Source organism: Xenopus laevis, chromosome 7L, assembly GCF_017654675.1.
Source record: "Xenopus laevis strain J_2021 chromosome 7L, Xenopus_laevis_v10.1, whole genome shotgun sequence".
In the NCBI taxonomy this organism is placed as follows: Eukaryota; Metazoa; Chordata; class Amphibia; order Anura; family Pipidae; genus Xenopus; species Xenopus laevis.
In genome coordinates, this window is record NC_054383.1 from 96249329 (window position 1) to 96271200 (window position 21872).

At 39.7% G+C, this 21872-nt stretch overlaps 1 protein-coding gene across 1 annotated transcript in view; it reads right to left on the reverse strand.

Annotated features, from left to right (window-relative positions):
* Positions 1-21657, reverse strand: part of vwa1.L (von Willebrand factor A domain containing 1 L homeolog) — a 59720-nt gene extending 38063 nt beyond the window's left edge. Inside the window, exon 1 of the mRNA XM_018226028.2 lies at positions 21116-21657. Within this exon, the coding sequence (XP_018081517.1) occupies positions 21116-21188 (73 nt within the window). The 5' untranslated portion in view covers positions 21189-21657. The remainder of the gene's footprint in view (positions 1-21115) is intronic.
* Positions 21658-21872: the final 215 nt, after the last annotated feature.

Here is a 21872-nt window from a genome sequence, read left to right on the forward strand (position 1 = left end):
AGCTCAAAACATAATGTACAACATTTCTAGCCTATTTCTTTAGTTAAGCTTTAGTTCTCCTTTAATAACCTTTGAGAGCTATCCACAGCTGATCTGAATAGTCACTTATACACTTAGCTCAATGACTTGTGGCCTAACTCTGTTGCATGTCCAGAAATTAACAGATTGTAACAATAGTTCTACAATTTTGCAATTGGATGGGGGAATATGTCTGCCCTTATGCCTGAGTGACAAGTTATGGAGTGAAACTGTTACAACATGGCCAGCAAAGGCAACATTGTCTAGCATCAATGTCGCTTCATTTAATTCAGTGGAGCATGCTCTAACATTTGCAACATTCTTTAACCCCCCCACCCTACTGAAAAGCCTGAACTCATAAACTTGTCAGTTAAAAAGGGGCACAAAGTAGTAAACGTTCTGTCCTGACATGTTAAGTTATGGAAACCTGTTTTATATAGTGCGCATTCCTAGAGATACTATACTGCAGACTGCAGGCATTGACCAATGGTAGAGTGGGCAGCGGGGAAGTTGGGCTCAAGTTGAACAAGGGACAGCAATGAGCAAAGAAGCAAAAGCCAAGATGAAAGTAAGTAAGGTACAGCTTTGTCTACTTTAATATGGGGTGCATTGGTAAATGCCAACTAGGCAAACAAAACCTGAGCCCTGTCTCACATTTAGGGGGTTATTTATCAAAATCTGAATAAATCTCGAAAAGTTTTAGGTTTTTTTTCCACTAAAAATTTGTATTTTATAGTTTAAAAAACTTTATTTTTTATTCAGACTATAATAAATAACCCCCCTTGAATAATAAAGACAAATTTTGGATTGACTGCTATGGTTCCCATTCTGATTCAATTTTGCATTTGTTCTTGTAAGTAGGCCATGAGTAGTGATGGGAGAATAAATTCACCAGGCATGGATTTGCGGTGAATTTTCACAGCCTGCAAACGTTTTCGCGAAACTGCGTTGAAAATTAGCTGCCAATAAATCCGTCGTGACAAAAATATTTGTCTTGCATAAAAATTATTTGGATGCCCATTGACTTTTTGGACAAAATAGTCGCAGATATAAAAATTGTTGCTCACGTCAAAAATTGTAATGTGTCAAAATTATTTTGATGCCCTTTGACTTCAATACGTTTAGTGAATTTTTCGCTGTTTTGCAATTTTTTTGGCCAATTTGCAAATTATTCAGCGAAACGGGACAGATTCTCCATCACTAACTATTAGGCTTTAGCTTAAGACAAAGGCACTAAATTTATGGGTGTTGGAAGGAAGCCAAAGATACAATCATAATGGAAGTGGGTAGCAATGTTTTACCAGGTAAATACACACTACAAGTTAATCATTACTAAGGCAACCATAGAGGAAGCTGCATGCCCACAAGGAATGTTGACTTTACTGTGTCACAAATCCATAATTCATTCACAGTTATTGCGGCAGGACATAATCAAAACAGGAACATTTAGTCCCCAAGGAATGGAAAATGGGTGAAGCCTGAGGACAAATCAATCTTGCTCAAAGGAACAAACTATGGTACTAAAAGGAGAACTCCAGCCAACTAATGAAAAATGAAGTTTTGCATAATGAAAGAAAATAGTATATATAGTATATAGTACTAGTAACATATTGATATTTACAATTCTCTGCTATCTTCAGCTGATATATGTTGTGACCCCTGGGAGACATCATTTATTCCTGGAGATTATGGTAAGAGATTAGTCCATTCCTAAACTGTCTGTGGCTCCACTGCTGCTGAAAGGGTCACTATTTGTGCGTGTTAAATGGAATGCTATGATGAGTATTCTTGTCATGGCCTCCGTGTTTACAGTCAGATGTCTCTACAAAAATAACTACTCTTATAGATGTCTTTGGAAATCCAAACAACTGCTTGTATTGTATGTGACACTATTTATCCATTTGTGCATTCCTGACTGAAGGGAAATACAAATGCATGCATTGTGTACCATGGGGCAGCCAAACTTTCAGTTTCTAGTCTAATACAGTCAAGTGTTTCCCAGAAATACCCATCATTTGTTGTTTGTAAGTGGGTAAATATCCCTAGTACATAAACCATGTAATCACTACACTAATGAGGCTTCTTGGTTGTACAATGGACCCATCAGCACAGTCTACAGGATAAACTATAGGTGGGTGAACAAATGCAACAGATACCACCATGCTAACAATCACCCAGCTGTGTACTTGTGTTGATACCCTGAGACCATTTGTTGTGGGACATCTGAGGACCAGCTTCAAATAACTCTTCAACAGAACAGGAGAATTTAAAAGCTTAAAAATCTGCTTCCTGTCCATACCGACCTAGGACATGGTGGCTGGTCACAAACTTTCTTTCAGGATTTGGCAGTCCTTTACTCATACTTCCCAATTTAAAACATGGAGTCATGGCCATGATCCCAGTGCACAAGGCACAGTAGCTATTGGAGGGGTACAACCAGGGGCATGGCTAGAGGCACCCGTTTTTGTGCAATGACCCAATAGGTATGGAAGGAACTCAACAATAATTACGTTCCAGGTGCACATGTCCTAAACTAAATCAATACATAGATATATATTTTCAATGGCACCACTGACTCAAGGCACATTGGAGGTGATAAGTGCTTTGAGGAACACATATTTCCCAAGAATGTTCTATGTTTAAATGTAGTTTTTTTTAACCTGTCAATAAATTATTTTGAAGCAGAAGGCCTCCTGTGTTTGTTAAATACACGTCACTGCCACTTAAGCTTATAGTTATGTGCTTAAGGCCATATTTCCACTCCATGCTTTAACCTGACAGCATGTGTCAAATCTGAAAACTAGATATGACTAGTCACATCATGCAATTGTATACCATAATAGCAAATATCAGTCAGGTGCAGTTTAAAAAATAATCTTTTAATGTTAAGCACACCAACCAGGTGTATGGAAATCAGATTTACGTTTTCACAAATCACCACAAAGAAGCAACTACCCAGAAAGCACCAATACTGTGCCCTCTGATTGCATAGTATATACAGACTCATCTAATTCGCAAAGAAAAGAGTAAAGCAGGCTTTCTGGTGCCCTAATTTGATAAAACCTGTAGTGTCATGGAAGCCAAACTTCACATAGGAAGCCAAACTTAAAGAGAAACTGGCCAATAAAGACATAAACTGCTAAAGATCTTGGGGGACAACAAGTAAATATCAGGCCTGTTTGGTTAAAATGCTCCAAATTGGCCAACTTTTTTTTCACAAAGATAAATAGAGCTAGCTAAGCCCCTATATGTCTTCTAGTGACATGTTATGTTTGATCCCACTACCGTAACTACATTGCTGTAGGTGAATTCCTTAATATATAGGAAATCGTATTGCAGGGAGTGGTCATTAACAACCTTTTTCATTTCAGCTATTTATTAATTTCACAATGTGTATAACTCCTGCTGCAATAGGCTCTAGTCTATAGGCTGGAAATCTTCCATTATCATAGGAGGACTGTACACTTTTGTCATATTGGTTGATGAAGAAAGGACTGAGAAAACAATATATGGGCAGCTTCCCATGTATATATATTTAAGGTTACCCAACTAGACACAGGGAACATACAAACTTCTTGTAGACAGTGCTCTGGTTGGAATCACAGTACCACAGCACTGAGCCACAGGTATGCCCATCACTTTGCTCTGCACCTTGTGATTGTCAATGAGCCCAATATGAATTGACTAGCAACCATCAACAGTGGTGTAACAATAATGTGTCTGCCCTCACCCCTCAAAAAAATCTTTGGAGGTGCCCAGCATGTACAGCAGCACCTACCCAGCTCTCCCTCCACCTGCCAGCCCGCTTGCATGCCCTGCTTCCCACCAGTTCACTCTAGGGTAGGTAAGAAAGTGGCTGGAGTGCAGGTTTTCTAACAGCTATAGAGGAAGTAGATCGTACAGTCCAGGCCCCCTCGCGACCGTGGGGTACTGCTTCCTCTATAGTTACACCACTGGTCATTACACAATGGTAAGGCATACTCCCGAGGCTACAACTGAACTGCATCATTGAATCTATTGGTCATCTAGGCCAGACCTGTCCAACTGGCGACCCACGACCCACCTTGTGTGGCCCCCCACATGTCTGCTGTGACTGCTTACATTGTGCAAATTTAAAAGCTATCTGTACTGAGATTAACTGGCCCCTGCGTTGTTTACGCCTCAAATTCAGACTGTAAACTCATGCATTGTTTACACCTGTAATTCCCTCTACATTGTTCACAGCTGTAACACCTCTATTATTCACACCCTAAAGCCCTGCACTGTTCACGCCTCAAACCCAGACTGAAAGTGTCCTAATTGTTCACACCTTAGTCAAACTACTGGAGGGGAACCAGCAGCACAGGATAAACTGTTCATTTTAGAGTGGCCCTGATAGGTTTCCTGGTTTATGCTCACTGTGTGTGCCATACTCTGCCAGCCCTATGCTCTGTGTGTGTCATACTCTGCCAGTCATATGCTCCCTGTGTGCGCCATACTGTGCCTGCCCTATGCTCCCTGTGTGTGTCATACTTTGCCAGGCATATGCTCCCTGTGTGTGCCATATTCTGCCTGCCCTATGCTCACTGTGTGTGCCATATTCTGTCTGCCTTATGCTCCCTGTGTGAGCCATACTCTTCATACCATGTGCTCCTTGTGTGTTCCATACTCTGCCTGCCCTATGCTCCTTGTGAGTGTCATACTCTACTTGCCCTATACTCTGTGTGTGTGTGTCATATTCTACTTGCCCTATGCTCCCTATGTGTGCCATACTCTGCCTGCCCTATGCTTTCTGTGTACCCTACTCTGCCTGCCCTACGCTACCTGTGGGATGTGAGCCTGGTAGGGGTTGTTCTGGGGGTTTGTTAGCATTTGGAAATTGTTGTTAGGGGGTCCTTAAGGTGTTCAATCATGTGCTGGGGGGGAGGGTGCTGTTTTTTCCACAGGGGAGGATGAAGCATATGGATGAAGCATATGGATGAAGCATATGGATGAAGCATATGGATGAAGCATATGTCTGAATACAACTTATTTTTTTCACATATGAGTGATATCCCTGCAGTGAGCATCAACCATTGGTGTGCTACCACCATTAATGTGGGTATGGTCTTAAAAGTTCTTGTGGTATCATGGGTGTTGTTTAAAGTGGGTGTGGTTTAATAAGGTGAGTGGCCAACACTGCCTTCTATTATTGGCCCTCCACCACGAAAACCAGCCCCAGGTACCACAGAAGTTGGACAGCACTGATCTAGGAAATCGGTATTACTCGTTCAAATTTGTACATTTGTCTTTTTTAAAGTATAAATGTTATAAAAAACTTGGAGCAGTTTGTCTGTGATTTAGTATGTCAGAAAAATGTACTATATTAATATAGAGATATGACTAAAATTAGTTTGTTTGTGGTGTTCTGCACTTTCATTAAAAATTAGTTAGTTGACTATATTGATGATATAGAGTTACAGATGAATAAGTATTAAAAAATATTGCCTCATATTGAGTTATTGGTGCACTTTGTGAATCCTATAGGTCTTTCAGCAGAGGGTCATTTATTACAAATGAGATGTCATCCCAACAGGCAGTTTTTAAAGCTTTCCATGTGAAAAGCATCTGGCCTTTTCCGAACAGTGGCAAATGCCAGCAACATTTTTTCCATTATGAGTGAAAAGTACCCTTCAGTCACTGCTTGTGCTGGCAAGTCCTGAATACAAAGCACTTCTGTGATGCTGATGATACAATGGCTGGCAGAGTTAACCTCTTCAATGCAAGGCCACGCGAAGGTCATTGTATGTAAATGGGCACATGCCATTCTATTTAGAAAAACAAAAGAAACGCTGAACATATTTTGTTATATCCAGATGTTTCTCTATTTGTTTATTACGAGTATGCTGTTATCACAGCTGCCTTTGTGGGATGCAATAAAGCATGTCTTCTGCTCCCTATACCCTACAGCAAAGTATTCCAATATATGCCTCTCCATCTGTTGCTGAAATTCAGCTTGCAAAATTCCAAGCTAAAGGCCCCTATGGGATGCGGAAGTTGTAGTTTAGCCTAGGATTGCATTTAATCCAGGATTAAATTCAATTTGTGATTGTTTTTTCCATTACGCCGTTTTTGTTTGAATTTTATAACAGTCTGAATAGGAAAAATAGGGAGTGTATCTGGGGATTTTATTTGACTGATTTCCTTAAAATTGAAAATACATATTATGATTCATATTATTGGTATTCAGTAGTAAGACATTGATATTCTGAGACAATTTGCAATTGGTTTTTAATTTTTTGTGGTTTTTCAGTTATTTCAATCCTTTTTTCAGCAGCTCTCCCGTTTGGAATATTAGCAGCTATCCAATTGCTAGGCTCTTGTCTACCTTAGCAACCAGGCAGTGGTGTAACTGAGAGACTAGACTATAAATAGAAGAAGGACTGAACAGAAAGAAAAGGAATAAAAAATAACAATAAAACTGAAGTCTCACAGAGCAATCGTCTTTGGCTGCTGGGGTCAGCGAGCCCCATTTAAAGCTAGAAAGACGTAGAAGAAGAAGGCAAATAATTAAAAATCTATAGCAAATAAATAATGATTACCAACTGCAAAGTTGCTAGGAACAGGACATTCTATAACATTCTGAAAGTTAACTCAAAGGTGAACCATCCCTTTAAAATTATGATGGATTTGGTGCATTCCATGTTTAGGAAAATGGGGTTTAACACCACTGCAGAGAGGGGTATTAGTTAATGGGACAGTAAAATAATTAAATGATGGAAATAATTATTCCTACTGACTGTGTCTGATTTTTAAGTGTAGGGAGGATATGGAGGAATGCACCAAACTACAATGTGTCTATTTTCCTATTGTAGAAGCAGAAGGGGAACTTTGAATATCCCAGTTGGTAATAAGTCTAGTGTCCACTGTGGCAGACAGGTATCTCTGTGTGCATATAAAGCAAGTATGGTATCTAGATGTTTTGGTTTCCCATCAAAACTGATGGTAGACACATGTACAAAATCTAGTTTTCGAAAATGTCTCAGAAAACTGTGATTTTTTGATTTAGTTTACCTAGTTTTCCAAGATGAGCACAACAGTATAATGTGGCAGATTTCTAAAGAGCGAATAGTGGGTTTTTGGCGAAAATTAGCCAAAATGACACTTCCCAGCGACATCACCAATTTAGTTAAAGGCGAGTAACGCACTTCACAAGCCAAAAACCTCAGCGCTGGAGAAGTTTTGCTCCGTTTCTCCAGATGAATTGATGCTCAGTTGAAGGACTGCTATTTGCTAATTTATCAAGGTGTGAAAGTTTCTATTCGTTACCCTTTTCTCTAAAGTCTATTTCTCCAGGCTCTGACTGGCTATGAATGAAGCTACATTCTTAACATCATTATGTCAGTGACATCATATCCTGTATTCCAAAAAAGTCAAAACGTGTTTTATATATATATATATATATATATATATATATATATATATATATATATATATATACATATATATATATATATACATATATATATATATATATATACATATATATATATATATATACATATATATATATATATATAATATATATATATATATATATATATATATATATATATATATATATATATATATATATATATATATATAAAGTAGGGTGCATTTACAATCTTAGAAAATGTTGTGTTTAGATATACAATACCAGAGCTCATTCTCAATTACTAGCTGTTTGTCCTTGTCTCTCACTTACATCAGATCTTACCAGTTCTATTCCAAAACGTATGTGCCGTGCTCTCTGCCAAGCTAAATAGAAGTGACAGCATTTATATTGTCAAATGGGCAATGTGTGCTGTTCAAGAAACATAAACTGTCATACAAATAATATAAATATATTAGTATAAATATTAATATATTAGAGTAAGTCAGATTTTTTGTTGGGGAAAATAATTCTCTTGCCAGGATTATATGCTTAATGGTGTCACTCTTATAACAATAATTTCAAGATGATATATTATAATACAGCATCGGTCCAGGATCTGAAATAAAATAAGTAATTTAATACAATACCAATTATTATTATTGTTATTATTATTATTATTATTATTAAGAACAGACGTGATTGTCAGCAGATATATGTAGGGTTGCCAACCCATTTTTTAGCATAGATCTTTTAAACTTGATGCTCCATGGCCTGCCAAGGAATTTTTATGGCCCACAGTCTTCTAAAAAGCTAAATTTTACTATAGCCTTTGAATATGTAGTATGAGAACTCATTTGCCCACTACAGTTGAACAGTAATGACGTTTATAAAATGTACAAAATGTTCTCTTAAAGCCTTATAGTGACCCACTACCTACACAGCGCCAGCCCTACCAAAGAACTATACAGCACAGAATAAAAGCGATACAGAAGGCATTTTCAGTGTTTTTGACATGTTCCTTTATAGTTAATCTATATAAGTTATCTAAATTCAATTCTATTTTTAGCAGGGTTAAAAAATCTTACAATCTTACAATAGCTGTAAGTTTATAGTTTTTGCATTCCAACCATGCAACATATATTATTGACAGGGAAATATACAGGGAATAATCATTCAGCATTCGTTTAGATTCAAGACCTTAAAGACCCCAAGAAAGTGTGTTTTCCATTAAAAATTCATGTTCGGTGCCCCACATCACTTTTGATAGTTTCTGAATATGATCAGTTTATTCAGGAAGCCTTAACCTTAAGTTTTCCTTTTCAGTAATGTGTTCCTGATGATCCAAGGGAGCAAAAAACAATTCTGAGCATGTGGATGTGGGACCATTAGAGCGATTGGTGATCAAAGCCAAATGTGTATGATCAGTCACACAACAAAAAAAAAAGGAATAGGGAATTGGAAATGCATAAGGTAAGGGAATTCAGCTTACACAACAACAAATCAAGAACAGATTTAACTTAACAATAAATAATAACTTTGTTTAAAGTATGTAACAGACTAATAGTTCCAGTTGCTGAGCACAGTTTAGTCAAACGGCAGAAAGTCTAAAAAACATCTCTTATACCCTGTATTCAGAATATTTATAGGATATGTATACAAGCCATTATCATTATCCTTTATTATTTATTTATACAGTTAACATATTATGCAGCGATTTACCGTGCTTGTTCATCATTCACTTTGTTCTCTCACACTCTGCCCAAAGGAGCCTACAATTTTAGGTCCCATCATATCCATACAACATATCTTCAGTTGTAAATTATCGGATTTAGGAAAAAATGTTTCCAGTATAAGGGTGGTGTATACAGATTACTTTGCATGTCTACAGAGAGACATGATTTATATAGGTATATCCAGAGCACTTCCCATTGCTACCAAGGAACGTATCTATTAAATTCATAATAAGACTTGTTGTCCATGTATATAAAGCCTAAAGAGCCTTAATCCTGTGTGCTCCTGACCGGAGCCTCATTTCCTAACCCGTGGGTTAATGTGTAACAAAGAGGAAGCACAGGTATGGGAACTGTCATCCAGAATACTCGGGACCTGGGATTTTCCAGATAAGGTTTCTTTCTGTGATATGGATAGCCATGCCTTAAGTCTACTGAAAAATCATTTAAACATTAAGCAAACCAAATAGTATTGTTTAACCTTAAATTAGGATAAATTATATTTTATTTGGGATTAGGTATAAAGTACTGGTTTATAATAACAAATAAAAAAAATGTTTTACTTAAAATGGACTAAATGTGAGATGGCCTTTGCATAATTCAGTGCTTTCTGGAAAATGGGTTTTCAGTTAACCATTGACAGATAATCTCTCTGAAATGGAACCAGCAGACATACTGTTTTCAGGGGCGGATTTCCTTGTCGGCCGCCTCTAGGCAGGCCCTAGGCCTATTTCGCATGGTCCCTGCGCCCAGGACCGCCATCAGAAATCGCAGGGCCCCATACAACAAAATTTCCTGGGCCCCCCTGGGCTGCACCCACCACAAGCTCCACCTACAGGTCCTCCCTCCCCACCACACAGTAAAAAAACAAAAAAAATATTGGTGGCTAGGGTTCCCACATGTTAATAAAAAATAAAAAGATATTGGTGGTCAGGGCCCCCCATAAAAAAATATTTGTGGCCAGGGCCCCCCCCATTAAAAAATATTGGTGGCTAGGACCCCACATGAGAAAAAAAAATTGGTGGCCAAAATTAGTGGCAAGGCCCCCCCCACATTATAAGAAAATTGGTGGCCAGGGCCCCTTAAACGCCCATGCCTTCCCGAAGTCAGCAGCTCTCAGAAAGATGGGGGGCCCAGATAATCAAGTAAGTGTGGTGTGGCCGGGCCCCCCTTACCCTCGGGCCCCCTACAACTCTCCCCCCTGTCCCCCCCTGATGGCTGCCCTGCCTGCACCCCTTCTCGAGCGCATGCAAGCGCAGGAGCACTGGGGAGCTGCGTGCCCTAGGCGTGGGCCTATGTGGCCTCACCACAATCCTGGGCCTGACTGTATCACAGGCCCAGACTAGCAATCTGTGGGTTCTGGCAAATGCCAGAGGGGCTGCAATATAGTCCCATACACGGCCACTACTTGGCTGGTGGGAGACTGTTTGGGCCTCTGTGTACTTAGAATGCCAGGGCCTATTTTGAATCCCAGTCCAGACCTGTATGGGTAAGGCACATGTTGGTGTATGAGCTGGCACACTTGCTGGTGAATCCACTGTGCTCTAACTTGTTGCTGGGAAGATTCAAAGGCAAATACATTTATCCCATGGGTTATACGTGCAACGCTAACTTGGGCTATCCAGACCACAAGTAGTTAAGTGTCCAGCTAGTGATATGAGCATGGTTTACTTGCAAATCACACATCAGGATCAGGGCCTTCACTAAGTGGAGGTTTCCCGTAAAGGTGTAGTGGAACTACAACATTCTTCTTCTTCTTAGGGTGAAACAAAAAGGATGATTTATTAGTCCAAAACAATAACCCCAGGTTTACTCACATAGATTTGAGGTATTAGCAGATGAATTGTCAGTCAAACAGGTAAGAGATGACACAGCTGAGGAATGGACTCCATTAGGCATTGTAGTCAAGCAGTATGTCAATCCCCGGCAGATATACCCTGCAGTGGTCCGGATCCCACCCAGCGGAATGGTCAGGTAGAAGAAGTCTAAGCCTGATCCCTATCCACTGTGGTCCCTTCAATTAAAGGCAATCAAGAAGCCTTTGGGGAAGATACTCCCTGATACAGATCCTCGTTGGAGCTTTAGCTGCTCTTTCTATATACACTCTCTGCCTTACTCTCCTAGAGAGTCTATTACAGATCTAACCTGTTCGAGATAACCTTATTCACAGGGTTCGCCGGTCCCCGACTTAATCTCTAAAGGTACAGGTCCCTTTAGGGCGGTGGCTTTACTGGGCCTTGGTGTACCCAGGCTCAACATCCAGATGGTTAGGACACAAGCAGCCAAAGAGGAAGAGCCAACCCTTCCCCAGCACTATATTGAAGTGTGGCAGGAAGTGGTCATTACACCCTTAGACAAATAACACTGATGTAAATACATAAAGGGATACATAGGCTTTTGCCTAGTAACTAAGGAAAAGGGTAGGGCTTAAAGCCATAGGAACATAGAAAGCCTATGGGTCCCTACATACGTTAAACAAGAAATAGTTCCATGCCTGTGTGACAAAAGAATAAATCTTACCTTCCCACAAAGCACAACTGCGAAGGAATTTCTCTCCTAATAGCTTTACCTATAGAGACACAATCAACAATCCATGCCTAGAAGCAGTGTGATATTTTTTACTTTAAAGGTCATTTTTTCTGCTTACACGAGAAGTGTCTTTACTTATTGTCAAGTGACTCAAATTCCTGCCAGTTGAAAACAGAAATTTTCTAATGTGGATAAACAAAATTTTTTTTTTAAAAAGGGAATCACCATAAATTGCCAGAGCTTTTAGTTGAAAGACTCCCAGATAATGACAAAGGGGAGTGCCACAGGGCTAAGTAGGTAAAGGAAGATAAAAAAGCAAACACGCTACATATGTAAAATATGAAGCTCTTTCACATAAAAACATAGCAAGTATATTTCTATAAACAATATTGTGCACACCTAGGTGTCTGGTAGCTTTGCTAAGTAACATGAGAAATCACTCAGCCTCAATACTCTTGCTTTATTTTGACTATAGAACATTTGCATAACAAAATGTGGCCAATAAACTAATCAGCTCATTTTGCTTCTGTTCTGCTACAGCTGGAAAGTGTGCATAGCATGTGTTAGAGCAATGCAGATAGAGCATTACTACATTCAAAATGTCTTTTCTTTTTTTGTACAGCTTCTCTGCATTCAGTTTCCAGGAGAGCCTACCCAGAGTATTTTTTAAAGGTTAATAATAAAGGGTGCCCAGAAGGGAGAGACCATGTGGGACTAATGCAATTTCTAGAGCAGTGATCCCAAACCAGTGAGCAACATGTTGCTCATCAACCCCTTAGCTGTTGTTCCCAGTGGCCTCAAACAGATGCTTATTTTTGAATTCCTGCTTTGGAGGCAAGTTTTTGTTGTAGTATAAAAACCGATGTACTGCAAAACAGAGCCTCCTGTAGGCTGACAGTCCACTTTGGGGCTATCAAACAGCCAATCACGCCACTTATTTTGTACCCCAAGAACATTTGACATGCTTGTATTGCTCCCCAACTCTTTTTGCATCTGTATGTGGCTCACAGCTAGACCTACATTCTAGAAGACTGGTCCCACATTGATTCCCTCTCTTCACCGTACAGTTCTTAATAGAGTTAAATTTAAAATCATCTTATATAGACCTCTGAATGTGCCCCTAAATAAATGTTTGGTATCTACTAGTAGCAATAGTCTTTATTTTTGTAGTCTATCATCATATATAAAGCCCAAAAGCTCTGCTGATTCTCCACAGCAGGAGACTTGCCAAAGCTTTTAAATCTACAATGTAATGTGTTTATCCACTGTCACCTAATCCAGATTATTTGCACTAAACTGAGAAGTATTGAGACAAGTTAGAGTGGGCAGTGAAACAGAAGATGAAAACGGACAATTGAATTTAACCTACGTATACCTAAACCTCATCATCACCGTTACTTACTTACTTCATCTCCAACATGTAGGTTGTGTCTTCATTGTAAATAACCTCATGTCTATTCTTTTATTTGTTGCAAAAAAGTAAATTCTATTGTTTACTCAAGGTGGCTCTTAAGATCCATTTGTTTGGCAAGGTCACCTAATGAGAAGATTTTTGACTGATTTGGCTATCAACATTTTGGGCAAATCTGGCTGATCAGGATGATCTCTGCCCAATAGCTATTTGCCTGATATGAATTTATTGTAATTTTATAGCAATGGTAGCACCAGTATTGACATGTTTTCATGATAATTTTCGAATTCCACATCATTGCAACTGCTAATGTATTGTTCTGCAAATTACAGTTCCTGCATGTATCAGTGTGTATTGCACTGTGAGAAGCAGAGAGGGACCAAGGGCGCTGCCTAGAGCCTATTTATAAATATAATTGCTATTACAAGCAGCATCTATCTGTCGGTTTACATTCTTTGCATTACTGTTACTGACTCCTGAAACATTTAGCAGAGCAACTAATTAACAGAACTTGAGGAGTAGTGATTTTTTCTATACCATTTCAAGAGTCAGACCTACAGGACAAAATAAAATATTATTGGGCTGTATATTGACCCATTGGATTTGCAATAAAATGCAAAATGGGAGCAGACACAGTAAAACAGCATTTCTAATGGAGTTGCATATTATTACTAAATGTTCCTCCAGCAGGTTAGTCAACACTAATAGATACCAGGGGTCAGATTTTACTGTGTGACAGGCGGCTATAAAAGAATAAAACTGCATAATTCTTATTTTTTGCCAATATTATAAACCAAATATGTTGGAAGAGCACAATAGTAAATCATTTCCATTCATAGATGAGGTAGATTTAGTAATTGGCTTAGGGTCACTGCACTGCTAAGGGAGAGAATCACAATAAAATCAGCAATGGGTAAACAAATCTAGTTTAGCCCTATATACAAGTATTATTTTAGCTCTGCTAAGACTACTTGTCAACATCTTAAATACATTCATGCATTTCTGACTATTTACCTACCCTGCTCACCTGGCTCTTAAGGTGGCCATACACGATAAGATCCCCTTGTTTGGTGAGGTTGCTAAATGAGCGGATCTTTCCTAGATATGCCAACCAACGGCAGGACAATATCGGGATACCTAGGGCTGAACGATTGCATTAGAAAGAAGAGAATGGACGCTGACCGGTCGTAGGACCACATCAACTAGCCGATGCAGTCCTCGATCGCCATAAAATCAAACCGCCCTAATCAATACCTGCCCGATTTTTGGTCTGATATCATTCGGGGTGACCCGTCGGAACCCTCAACACACGGACAGATAAGATGCTGAATTGGTCTAAAGGACCGATATTGGCTGCTTTAATCTGCCTGTGTATGGTCACCTTTATTCCTGCAACAATGTTGCAAGCAGACTGATTAAAACCGGACCAACTATTACATTATCTGAAAAAACAGAGAATGGAGGGCACACACTGCTTTCTTCTTCAGTATATTTACAAATAAAGTTAAAACCAGTGACATTCTTTAATTAATGTATAATGGAAAGTGGTTTTTTTCAATGCAGGACTTGCTTATCAAATCATGGATTTCTCTGATTTCATTTTAATGGGGAACTAAAGACTAAAATAGAAAAATGCTATTGTATACTAAACATAAACATGAGCTTGCTGCACCAGAAGTCTAATTAAACAAATGATTTATGCAGAAACGGAACTAGAGGGGGGCGGGCCCTGGCCCCTCCCCCCTCCGTACACCCGGAACTGACCCGGGAATATGCTCAGTGTGGTCTGGGCTTCAGTTGGGAGGTTATCAAAAGCACACAAGTCAAATAATATCTGACAGAGAAGCCGATACAGCAAGACTGATATAATAATCAGAATATAGAGACTGCACTGGGTCTGCGAATACAAATCTTTACAAAGTCGCTGGCTTCCTTATAGGGAAACAAACCAAGATGCTCGAGATCAGGGAAGTACGTTGGGGGGGGGGCTCCCGTCTGCCGTTTGAAAGTCTGATTATTTCCCTGCAGAAAAGTTAGGGACCACCTGAAGTTTCCTATCTGCAGCTGTCAGCGCAAGTAAAACAAAGGGGGAATTTCACTGAATACAGTCAGGTTTATTAAAACGGTACATATTATTTAACTAAAGTATAGTGGAGATACATTTATTTTTCATTAAAGAAAGTAAAAATGGTATTTTATTTTTTTGCCTTTACACCCCCTTTAACTGGCAGAGCCAATAGGAGGTTGGAGAAATCAGCTTTGGTAAGATTGAAGTTGCAGAATAGTGTTTATAGTGAAGTACTAGAGTATTTCCATTGGCATGGAACTGGAATTGACTTTCTATTCTATATATTCCTGGGCTCTGGGTCTGCAGTCTGTTAATGGCTCACTTTGCATTAAAATGCCAACATTTCTTTAAAGACAAATGTTCATTCTGTTGTAAACACAAACCCCAATAACTCGATAAAATGCAATGTTTGCCTCCAAATATGGTATATTAGTAATGCCCTGTGCATCTTAATACACACCGGTTATTCACTGGTCAGCTGTTAATGTTTTAACATACTCAAACCCCAGGTTATTCAGGCAAATAAATCCTTATTCGTCAAAGTAGTTTAAGGCTGATGGCTCACAGACCTTATATCTGCCAGAGAAGAATTGGGAATGCCTGAGTGGTGCTGTCAAATGTTTCCCATTCAAATCTAATCATGAGCTGTGGGTTACTCGTGGCGTTTCATTGCAGTCAGTGGGAAGCAGCCCACAGTCATTCTCACTGTGTAACAGCTCTAAAATCCATTCTGAACGAACTGCAATTTAAACATTAACTGCTTATGTGGAACAGCCAGAAATATTTACTGAAGTCCAGATTAGATATATGCAAAGAACAATTATCTCTCCTATGAAATCAACTATGTTTGGTTGCCATGATCTTCTTAGTAACACCATATTGTGTCCTATCAGTTTATCTATGTCTAAGGGTTCTTACGCATAGGCGTTTTTTTATGCACTTACAAATGAATGCTGAGAACGCAAAACTGCATTTATTCCTTTAATATGTGTTTAATAACATGCTAAGTGTTTTTTTGTCAATTCCAAATGAAACTCTCTGTTCCATTGTCTATTGAATGTGTGGCAAGCACAAGATATCTAAACAAATGCAATGAAACATGAATGCAATAAGATGTGACTCTGAACGCAGATGAGTACAACCAGTCAGAATATAATGCAATCCGTTAGTTGATGCATTAAGGTACGCTCAAACATTCATCAAACACACAAAAATGTTGTTGTGAAAAAGCCATAAGAATGGAGGTGATGCCCAATAGCAACAGGATGGGGAAGTGGATTAGAGGGATCCTTCAGGGGGCTCATTACAGACTTGCAAGATTACACTGTGATGACAGCTGCCTGGAGATGTGAGGCCTGGGGTGCAATATTGAATTCGATTTTTTTGTTGAACTGAGGTTAGCATAACTGTTCTGCTAATTGAACCAGAGGATGGTGAAAAACAGTTACCCTATACAGGAACTCCAAGAGAAAAATCAGACCAACCACTGAGTCAAAGAACATGTATGCTGCAAGCTAAACTGTTGCTTTATTGCCATGCTTTAGATTTTTGAAGTTTCTGTGGGGTACTCAAAAAATATAAAGATTGCTTCACAAATGTAGTGCCTATGTCTGATACTGCTAGAACTGAATGCACTGTGCTACAAAGTGGAAAAAGGTTCTTTGCAGCCCTGGGTGCGCACTGAAACCTCTGCTACGGTGCCACCCCTCATCTTGCATCTTCTTCAATTCACCCAAGTGGTAGGGAATAAAAATATAAAAATTAAGGAAAGCACTCCGATAAGAATAAACTGCATATTTATTCAGTAGGCAGTTTAGAATACAAAGGCCTTTAAACCTTTATGGGAATTAAAGTTACCAACATTCAATCACAATGGTTCCATTGAACGTATTCAGGTAGGAGTTAGCTGAAACTCACAGAGGTGTAAAAGTGTGATCCATTCACTAAGGTAACGTGGTGTCTGGATCACACTTTCACACCTATGTGAGTTTCACATAGGTATGAAACACCTACCACTCAGTTAAACCGAAAAAGTCACTAAGATGAATGGTGATTCACTGGTGAAACATTTATAAGACTATTCATTCAGACTTATTTCTACTAGAAACTTTACATCATGACATCATAACTTTTTTTTTAAAGGGGGCTTTTTTGAACAAACAGATTTGGGGAGGCTTAGCCTTCCCAAGCCTTAATGAATACCTATCCCTGTTGGGAGGCACACAATTGATCTTTCCCCAGGACCATAAAGCTCCTCCAGTAGACCCTACATGCAGGGGTGTAACAAGAGCGAGCCTGCCCCTTGCCAGAAACATTTTCAGAGGGCCCGGCACACATAGATGCTCCTACTTCTCTCACGCTTGGGATTTGAACGCTATAGAGGAAACAGACCCTGTGGTCTGGGCCCCCTTTTCCCCATTCTGCCCCCCCAGACCATGGGGTCTGCTTCCTATATAGTTCATCACTGCCTACATGTCCTATTTCTCTTTGATGTATTCGGTTTGGCTTATGTGAGGTACATACACATACAGTATGTATGTGTATTTAATTATGTAGTGGCATGGGTGAAAATATAATGGGACTGATACACAAATCTGATGTGTAAACTACATGGAAATGTTTCCATCTGTCATGACACGCTCGTTGGATATGAGCATGGCATCTTGCGTCTTTATCCTACGAGATAAAATCTGATGGCATCTGACCAACTTTTTTTCCATTGAAATACATTGAATGTAAGATGTAGATGCATAAACAAACTACACCACTGACTTTATCTGATCCAACTTTACATTATAGCTATAGGGGGATCAACTTAGTAGGATCCTACAAATCTCATGCATGCAGTTGCATGGCAAGATCATATAAAATCTGACCCACAAAATCTGATGCAAATCTCCCATGGAGTTTAGCCCTAAGAGACACTTATAAAAATAATCTGTATGAGACATCACATCACCTACTATAAAAAAAGTCTAATTCCTGCAGTAATAAAAGACCGACTGCGTGAATAGACACCTGCAGGATCAAAGGGAATTGCTATAAACCAGTGTATATGCTCTGCTTTGAAATCAATGCAATAGAAACATAAATTGGAAATAATAGCAGTGTTTGAACTGCAAAACAAAAGGCAGAAAAACCTTCATGCCACTCTGAACTTATTGCACCAACATACGATACTGTTGGATTCAAACATAGCAACCCCCTCGGAGACTAAGTAACCTTCTCTTCTTTCACACCTAGCACATTTTGCAGACAGACATTAGTGGATCAGTTATTGATGATGATCTAAGAATGTAGCCACTGCTTTGTGCCTAAATTATACTCTATGAATACATTCTGTTACTCAGTTCTCATGTATTCTCATGCATTTAGATCTTAAGATATTAAGAGCAAGGGTGGATTTTTGATTTACAGGAAAGAAGCCTCATGCTGTATAACTGACAGCTGGAAATGCAGACTCTCAGGACTATCTGAAGCTGAGTTTTCATCCCTTGTTTGCACTTGCTTTGGACTTTGTTAAGCTACTCGCTGAAGTATATGGCACTTAGTAACTGAAAGATTGCTAGAAGTTTCCGGATGAAACTCAAGTAAATGATTATAGGTGGTGACTTTATTGTGCTCTGTGTTGATAAGCCTTTATTTCTCTTTCACAGTGTTGTGCAACACTGTGAAAAATGACATTCTTGCTTGACTCTAGGAAAGGTAGCACCAGGGATGTCATTAGTGGTGAATGGGCTTGGGGAAAAGAGTAACAGGCCTATTATGTATATTTAGTATCCTGCCTGTGGCCCTTCAGCTGTTCTGTAACTACAGCTTCATAATTCCTCATCAAATTTTGTTGTATTTTAACAACACCTGAAGGTCTTCAGGTTTAGCAACACTATCATAAAGCTTTGCTGTCACTATCTGACTCCTATACTTTTATTTCAGAACTGCTGTCCCTTTCCTGTTTCTTTGATCCTCATTTCTGCTATAGTACCTGCTCACCCTAATATCTCACAGCCACTCTCCCTATATCTCCCATTGATCCCATCTTTTGCAAGACAATCCCACATCACAGACTTGGAATGGGGTGGTGGTGGGGGAGGGGTTTGTAGAAAGAGGGCAGAGTATGGAAGGATCAGGGGAGCCCTTTGATCTCAGAAACTATTATCTCCACCGCAACTATAGGCACCATCTCTCCCTAGTATACTATAGTCCCTTCCCAGGGACTATTATTCCACTGCTACTATAGGCACCATCTCTCCCTACTATACCTGCTATCCCGCAGTCACAGTCCCTTCCCAGAGACTATTATCCCACTGCTACTATAGGCACCATCTCTTCCTACTATACCTGCTATCCCACAGTCACAGTCCCTTCCCAGAGTCTATTATCCCACTGCTACTATAGGCACCATCTCTTCCTACTATACCTGCTATCCTACAGCGACAGACCGTTTCCAGAGTCTATTATCTTGCTGCTACTATAGACACCATCTCTCCCTACTATACCTGCTATCCCACAGTCACAGTCCCTTCCCAAACTCTATTATCCCACTGCTACTATAGACACCATCTCTCCCTACTATACCTGCTATCCCACAGTCACAGTCCCTTCCCAGACTCTATTATCCCACTGCTACTATAGGCACCATCTCTCCCTACTATACCTGCTATCCCATAGTGACAGTCCCTTCCCAGAGTCTATTATCTCAATGCTTCTATCAACACCATCTCTCCCTACTATACCTGCTATCCCACAGCCACAGTCGCTTCCCAGAGACTATTATCCCACTGCTACTATAGGCAGTCTCTCTCCCTACTATACTTGCTATCCTACAGCCACAGTCCCTTCCCAGAGACTATTATTCCACTGCTACTACAGGCACCATCTCTCCCTACTATACCTGCTATCCCAAAGCCACATTCCTTTCCTAGAAACTGCTATCCCCACTTCTACTATAGACACCATCTCTCCCTACTATACCTGCTATCAGTCCCTTCCCAGAGTCTATTATCCCACTGCTACTATAGACACCACCTCTCCCTACGATACCTGCTATCCCACAGCCACAGTCCCTTACCAAAGGCTTTTATCACACTGCCACTGTAGGCAAATTTTTCCTTGCGGCACCTGATACTGCTATCTGCAGACACTGGAAACCTATTTATATTCATACGGTTTACTAAAAACAAGGAGCAACCATTCATCAATTAGTTTTAATTAGTCTGCTGCAAGTTATAACATTGGTTGTTTTGGACAACTGAATTATCATCTATGTTAGAAAATTAGCCCCAGAGGCAAAACCCAAGCTTATCCCAAAAAATTAGAAACATCTGGCTCACCATGCACAGCATTGGCACCCTTTAAAGAGAGTTATGGGTGATTTTTACGTGAAGTTCCACTTTGCTGCACATAAACAATTTTACTTTGGAAGTTATGGAATGTATTACTACGTCACCTAAACTGCTGTATTACTTCTACATTTCAGTCTTAAAGAGTCCAGTGCCTTCAGTAGTTGGCAAACCAGAACTGGCACAGATTCAGCACCAAAATAAGCACAATGTAGGGTTATAAAAAAATAAATTGAATACTACCACAAGGGAAATTCTGCCTGTCCATTTCACCAGCCTGGTTGTGAAATGCATTTAATGTAAAGCATTTCACAAATATCGATATATCAATTTGTCCCAAGAAGAATGGAGAAGAAAGGATTACAGAAGACTGGCAGAAAGGAATATCACTGTTTTCATATGTAGTAAAAAGGGCTATTGATACTGAGCTTTATTCGTCTTTTGTTCTTCAATCTCCTGAAAATATTTGCCAAGCTCATGTTTCACATTCTAACTGCAAGATCTTTCTCTGCATTTGAGCTGGGTAGGTAGAATGCACAATCGCATTTACTGTGAGCTGTCTGTGCCGACCAGAATAGGAAATTGTGACAATAAGGAAGTTTATTTAATAAAAATAATAATAATTGATAATGACGTGGAACTTACCTGCATCAGGTATGGACTGGGCTACAGCAGCCAGGAAGAGGGAGTGCAGATAAAGTACTAGACAGACAAACATAGCAGAGACAGTGCAGGCAGAGTAACTTTATCTCTTGTGCCCAAACCTCACCAACACAGGCATATTAACTTCTAGGGTGCAGATATGGCAATAAGGGACTCTTCCCCTGCATCCCACTCAGTGATCCCTTGGGGGCATTAACCGGACAGGCTTAATTCTTCTTGTATTCCTCACTGACACCAGTTCCAGTAAAGCTGCCCTGCCAAGAGCCAGCAACACCCAGTTCTGCTGTAAAGTTTCCCTTCCTTGCAGGTTTAACCATGTGAGGGCAGGAATGTGTTTCCTTCTGGGCAGGTCCTGGCACCAGTGCCTTCCTAGTGTGACACGATCAGATCTCACCAAGATTGTGCCCTGTATCTGTGATCTGTCTGTGCACGTGTTCTAGGAAGCAGAGTGAGCAAAAAGAAACAAAACTTCTACATACTTATTAATACACTCCCTCTGTAGGAAAGGAAAGATTCCACCAGGTCCTACTGCACTCTCCTCAATATCTGGGAAAGAACACGCGTTTTATCCTGCGGCACATTTTAATTTCACACTGAGCCAGCTGTATTGTGTCAGAACTCTCTGACAAGGATGGGACAGCCCTTTTTATGTGTTGAATAGTAAACATCTCCCAAAAGTAAAACATTTAAAAATGTGGATTTATAGCATTATGTATTTATGTTTATAAAATATTTATCA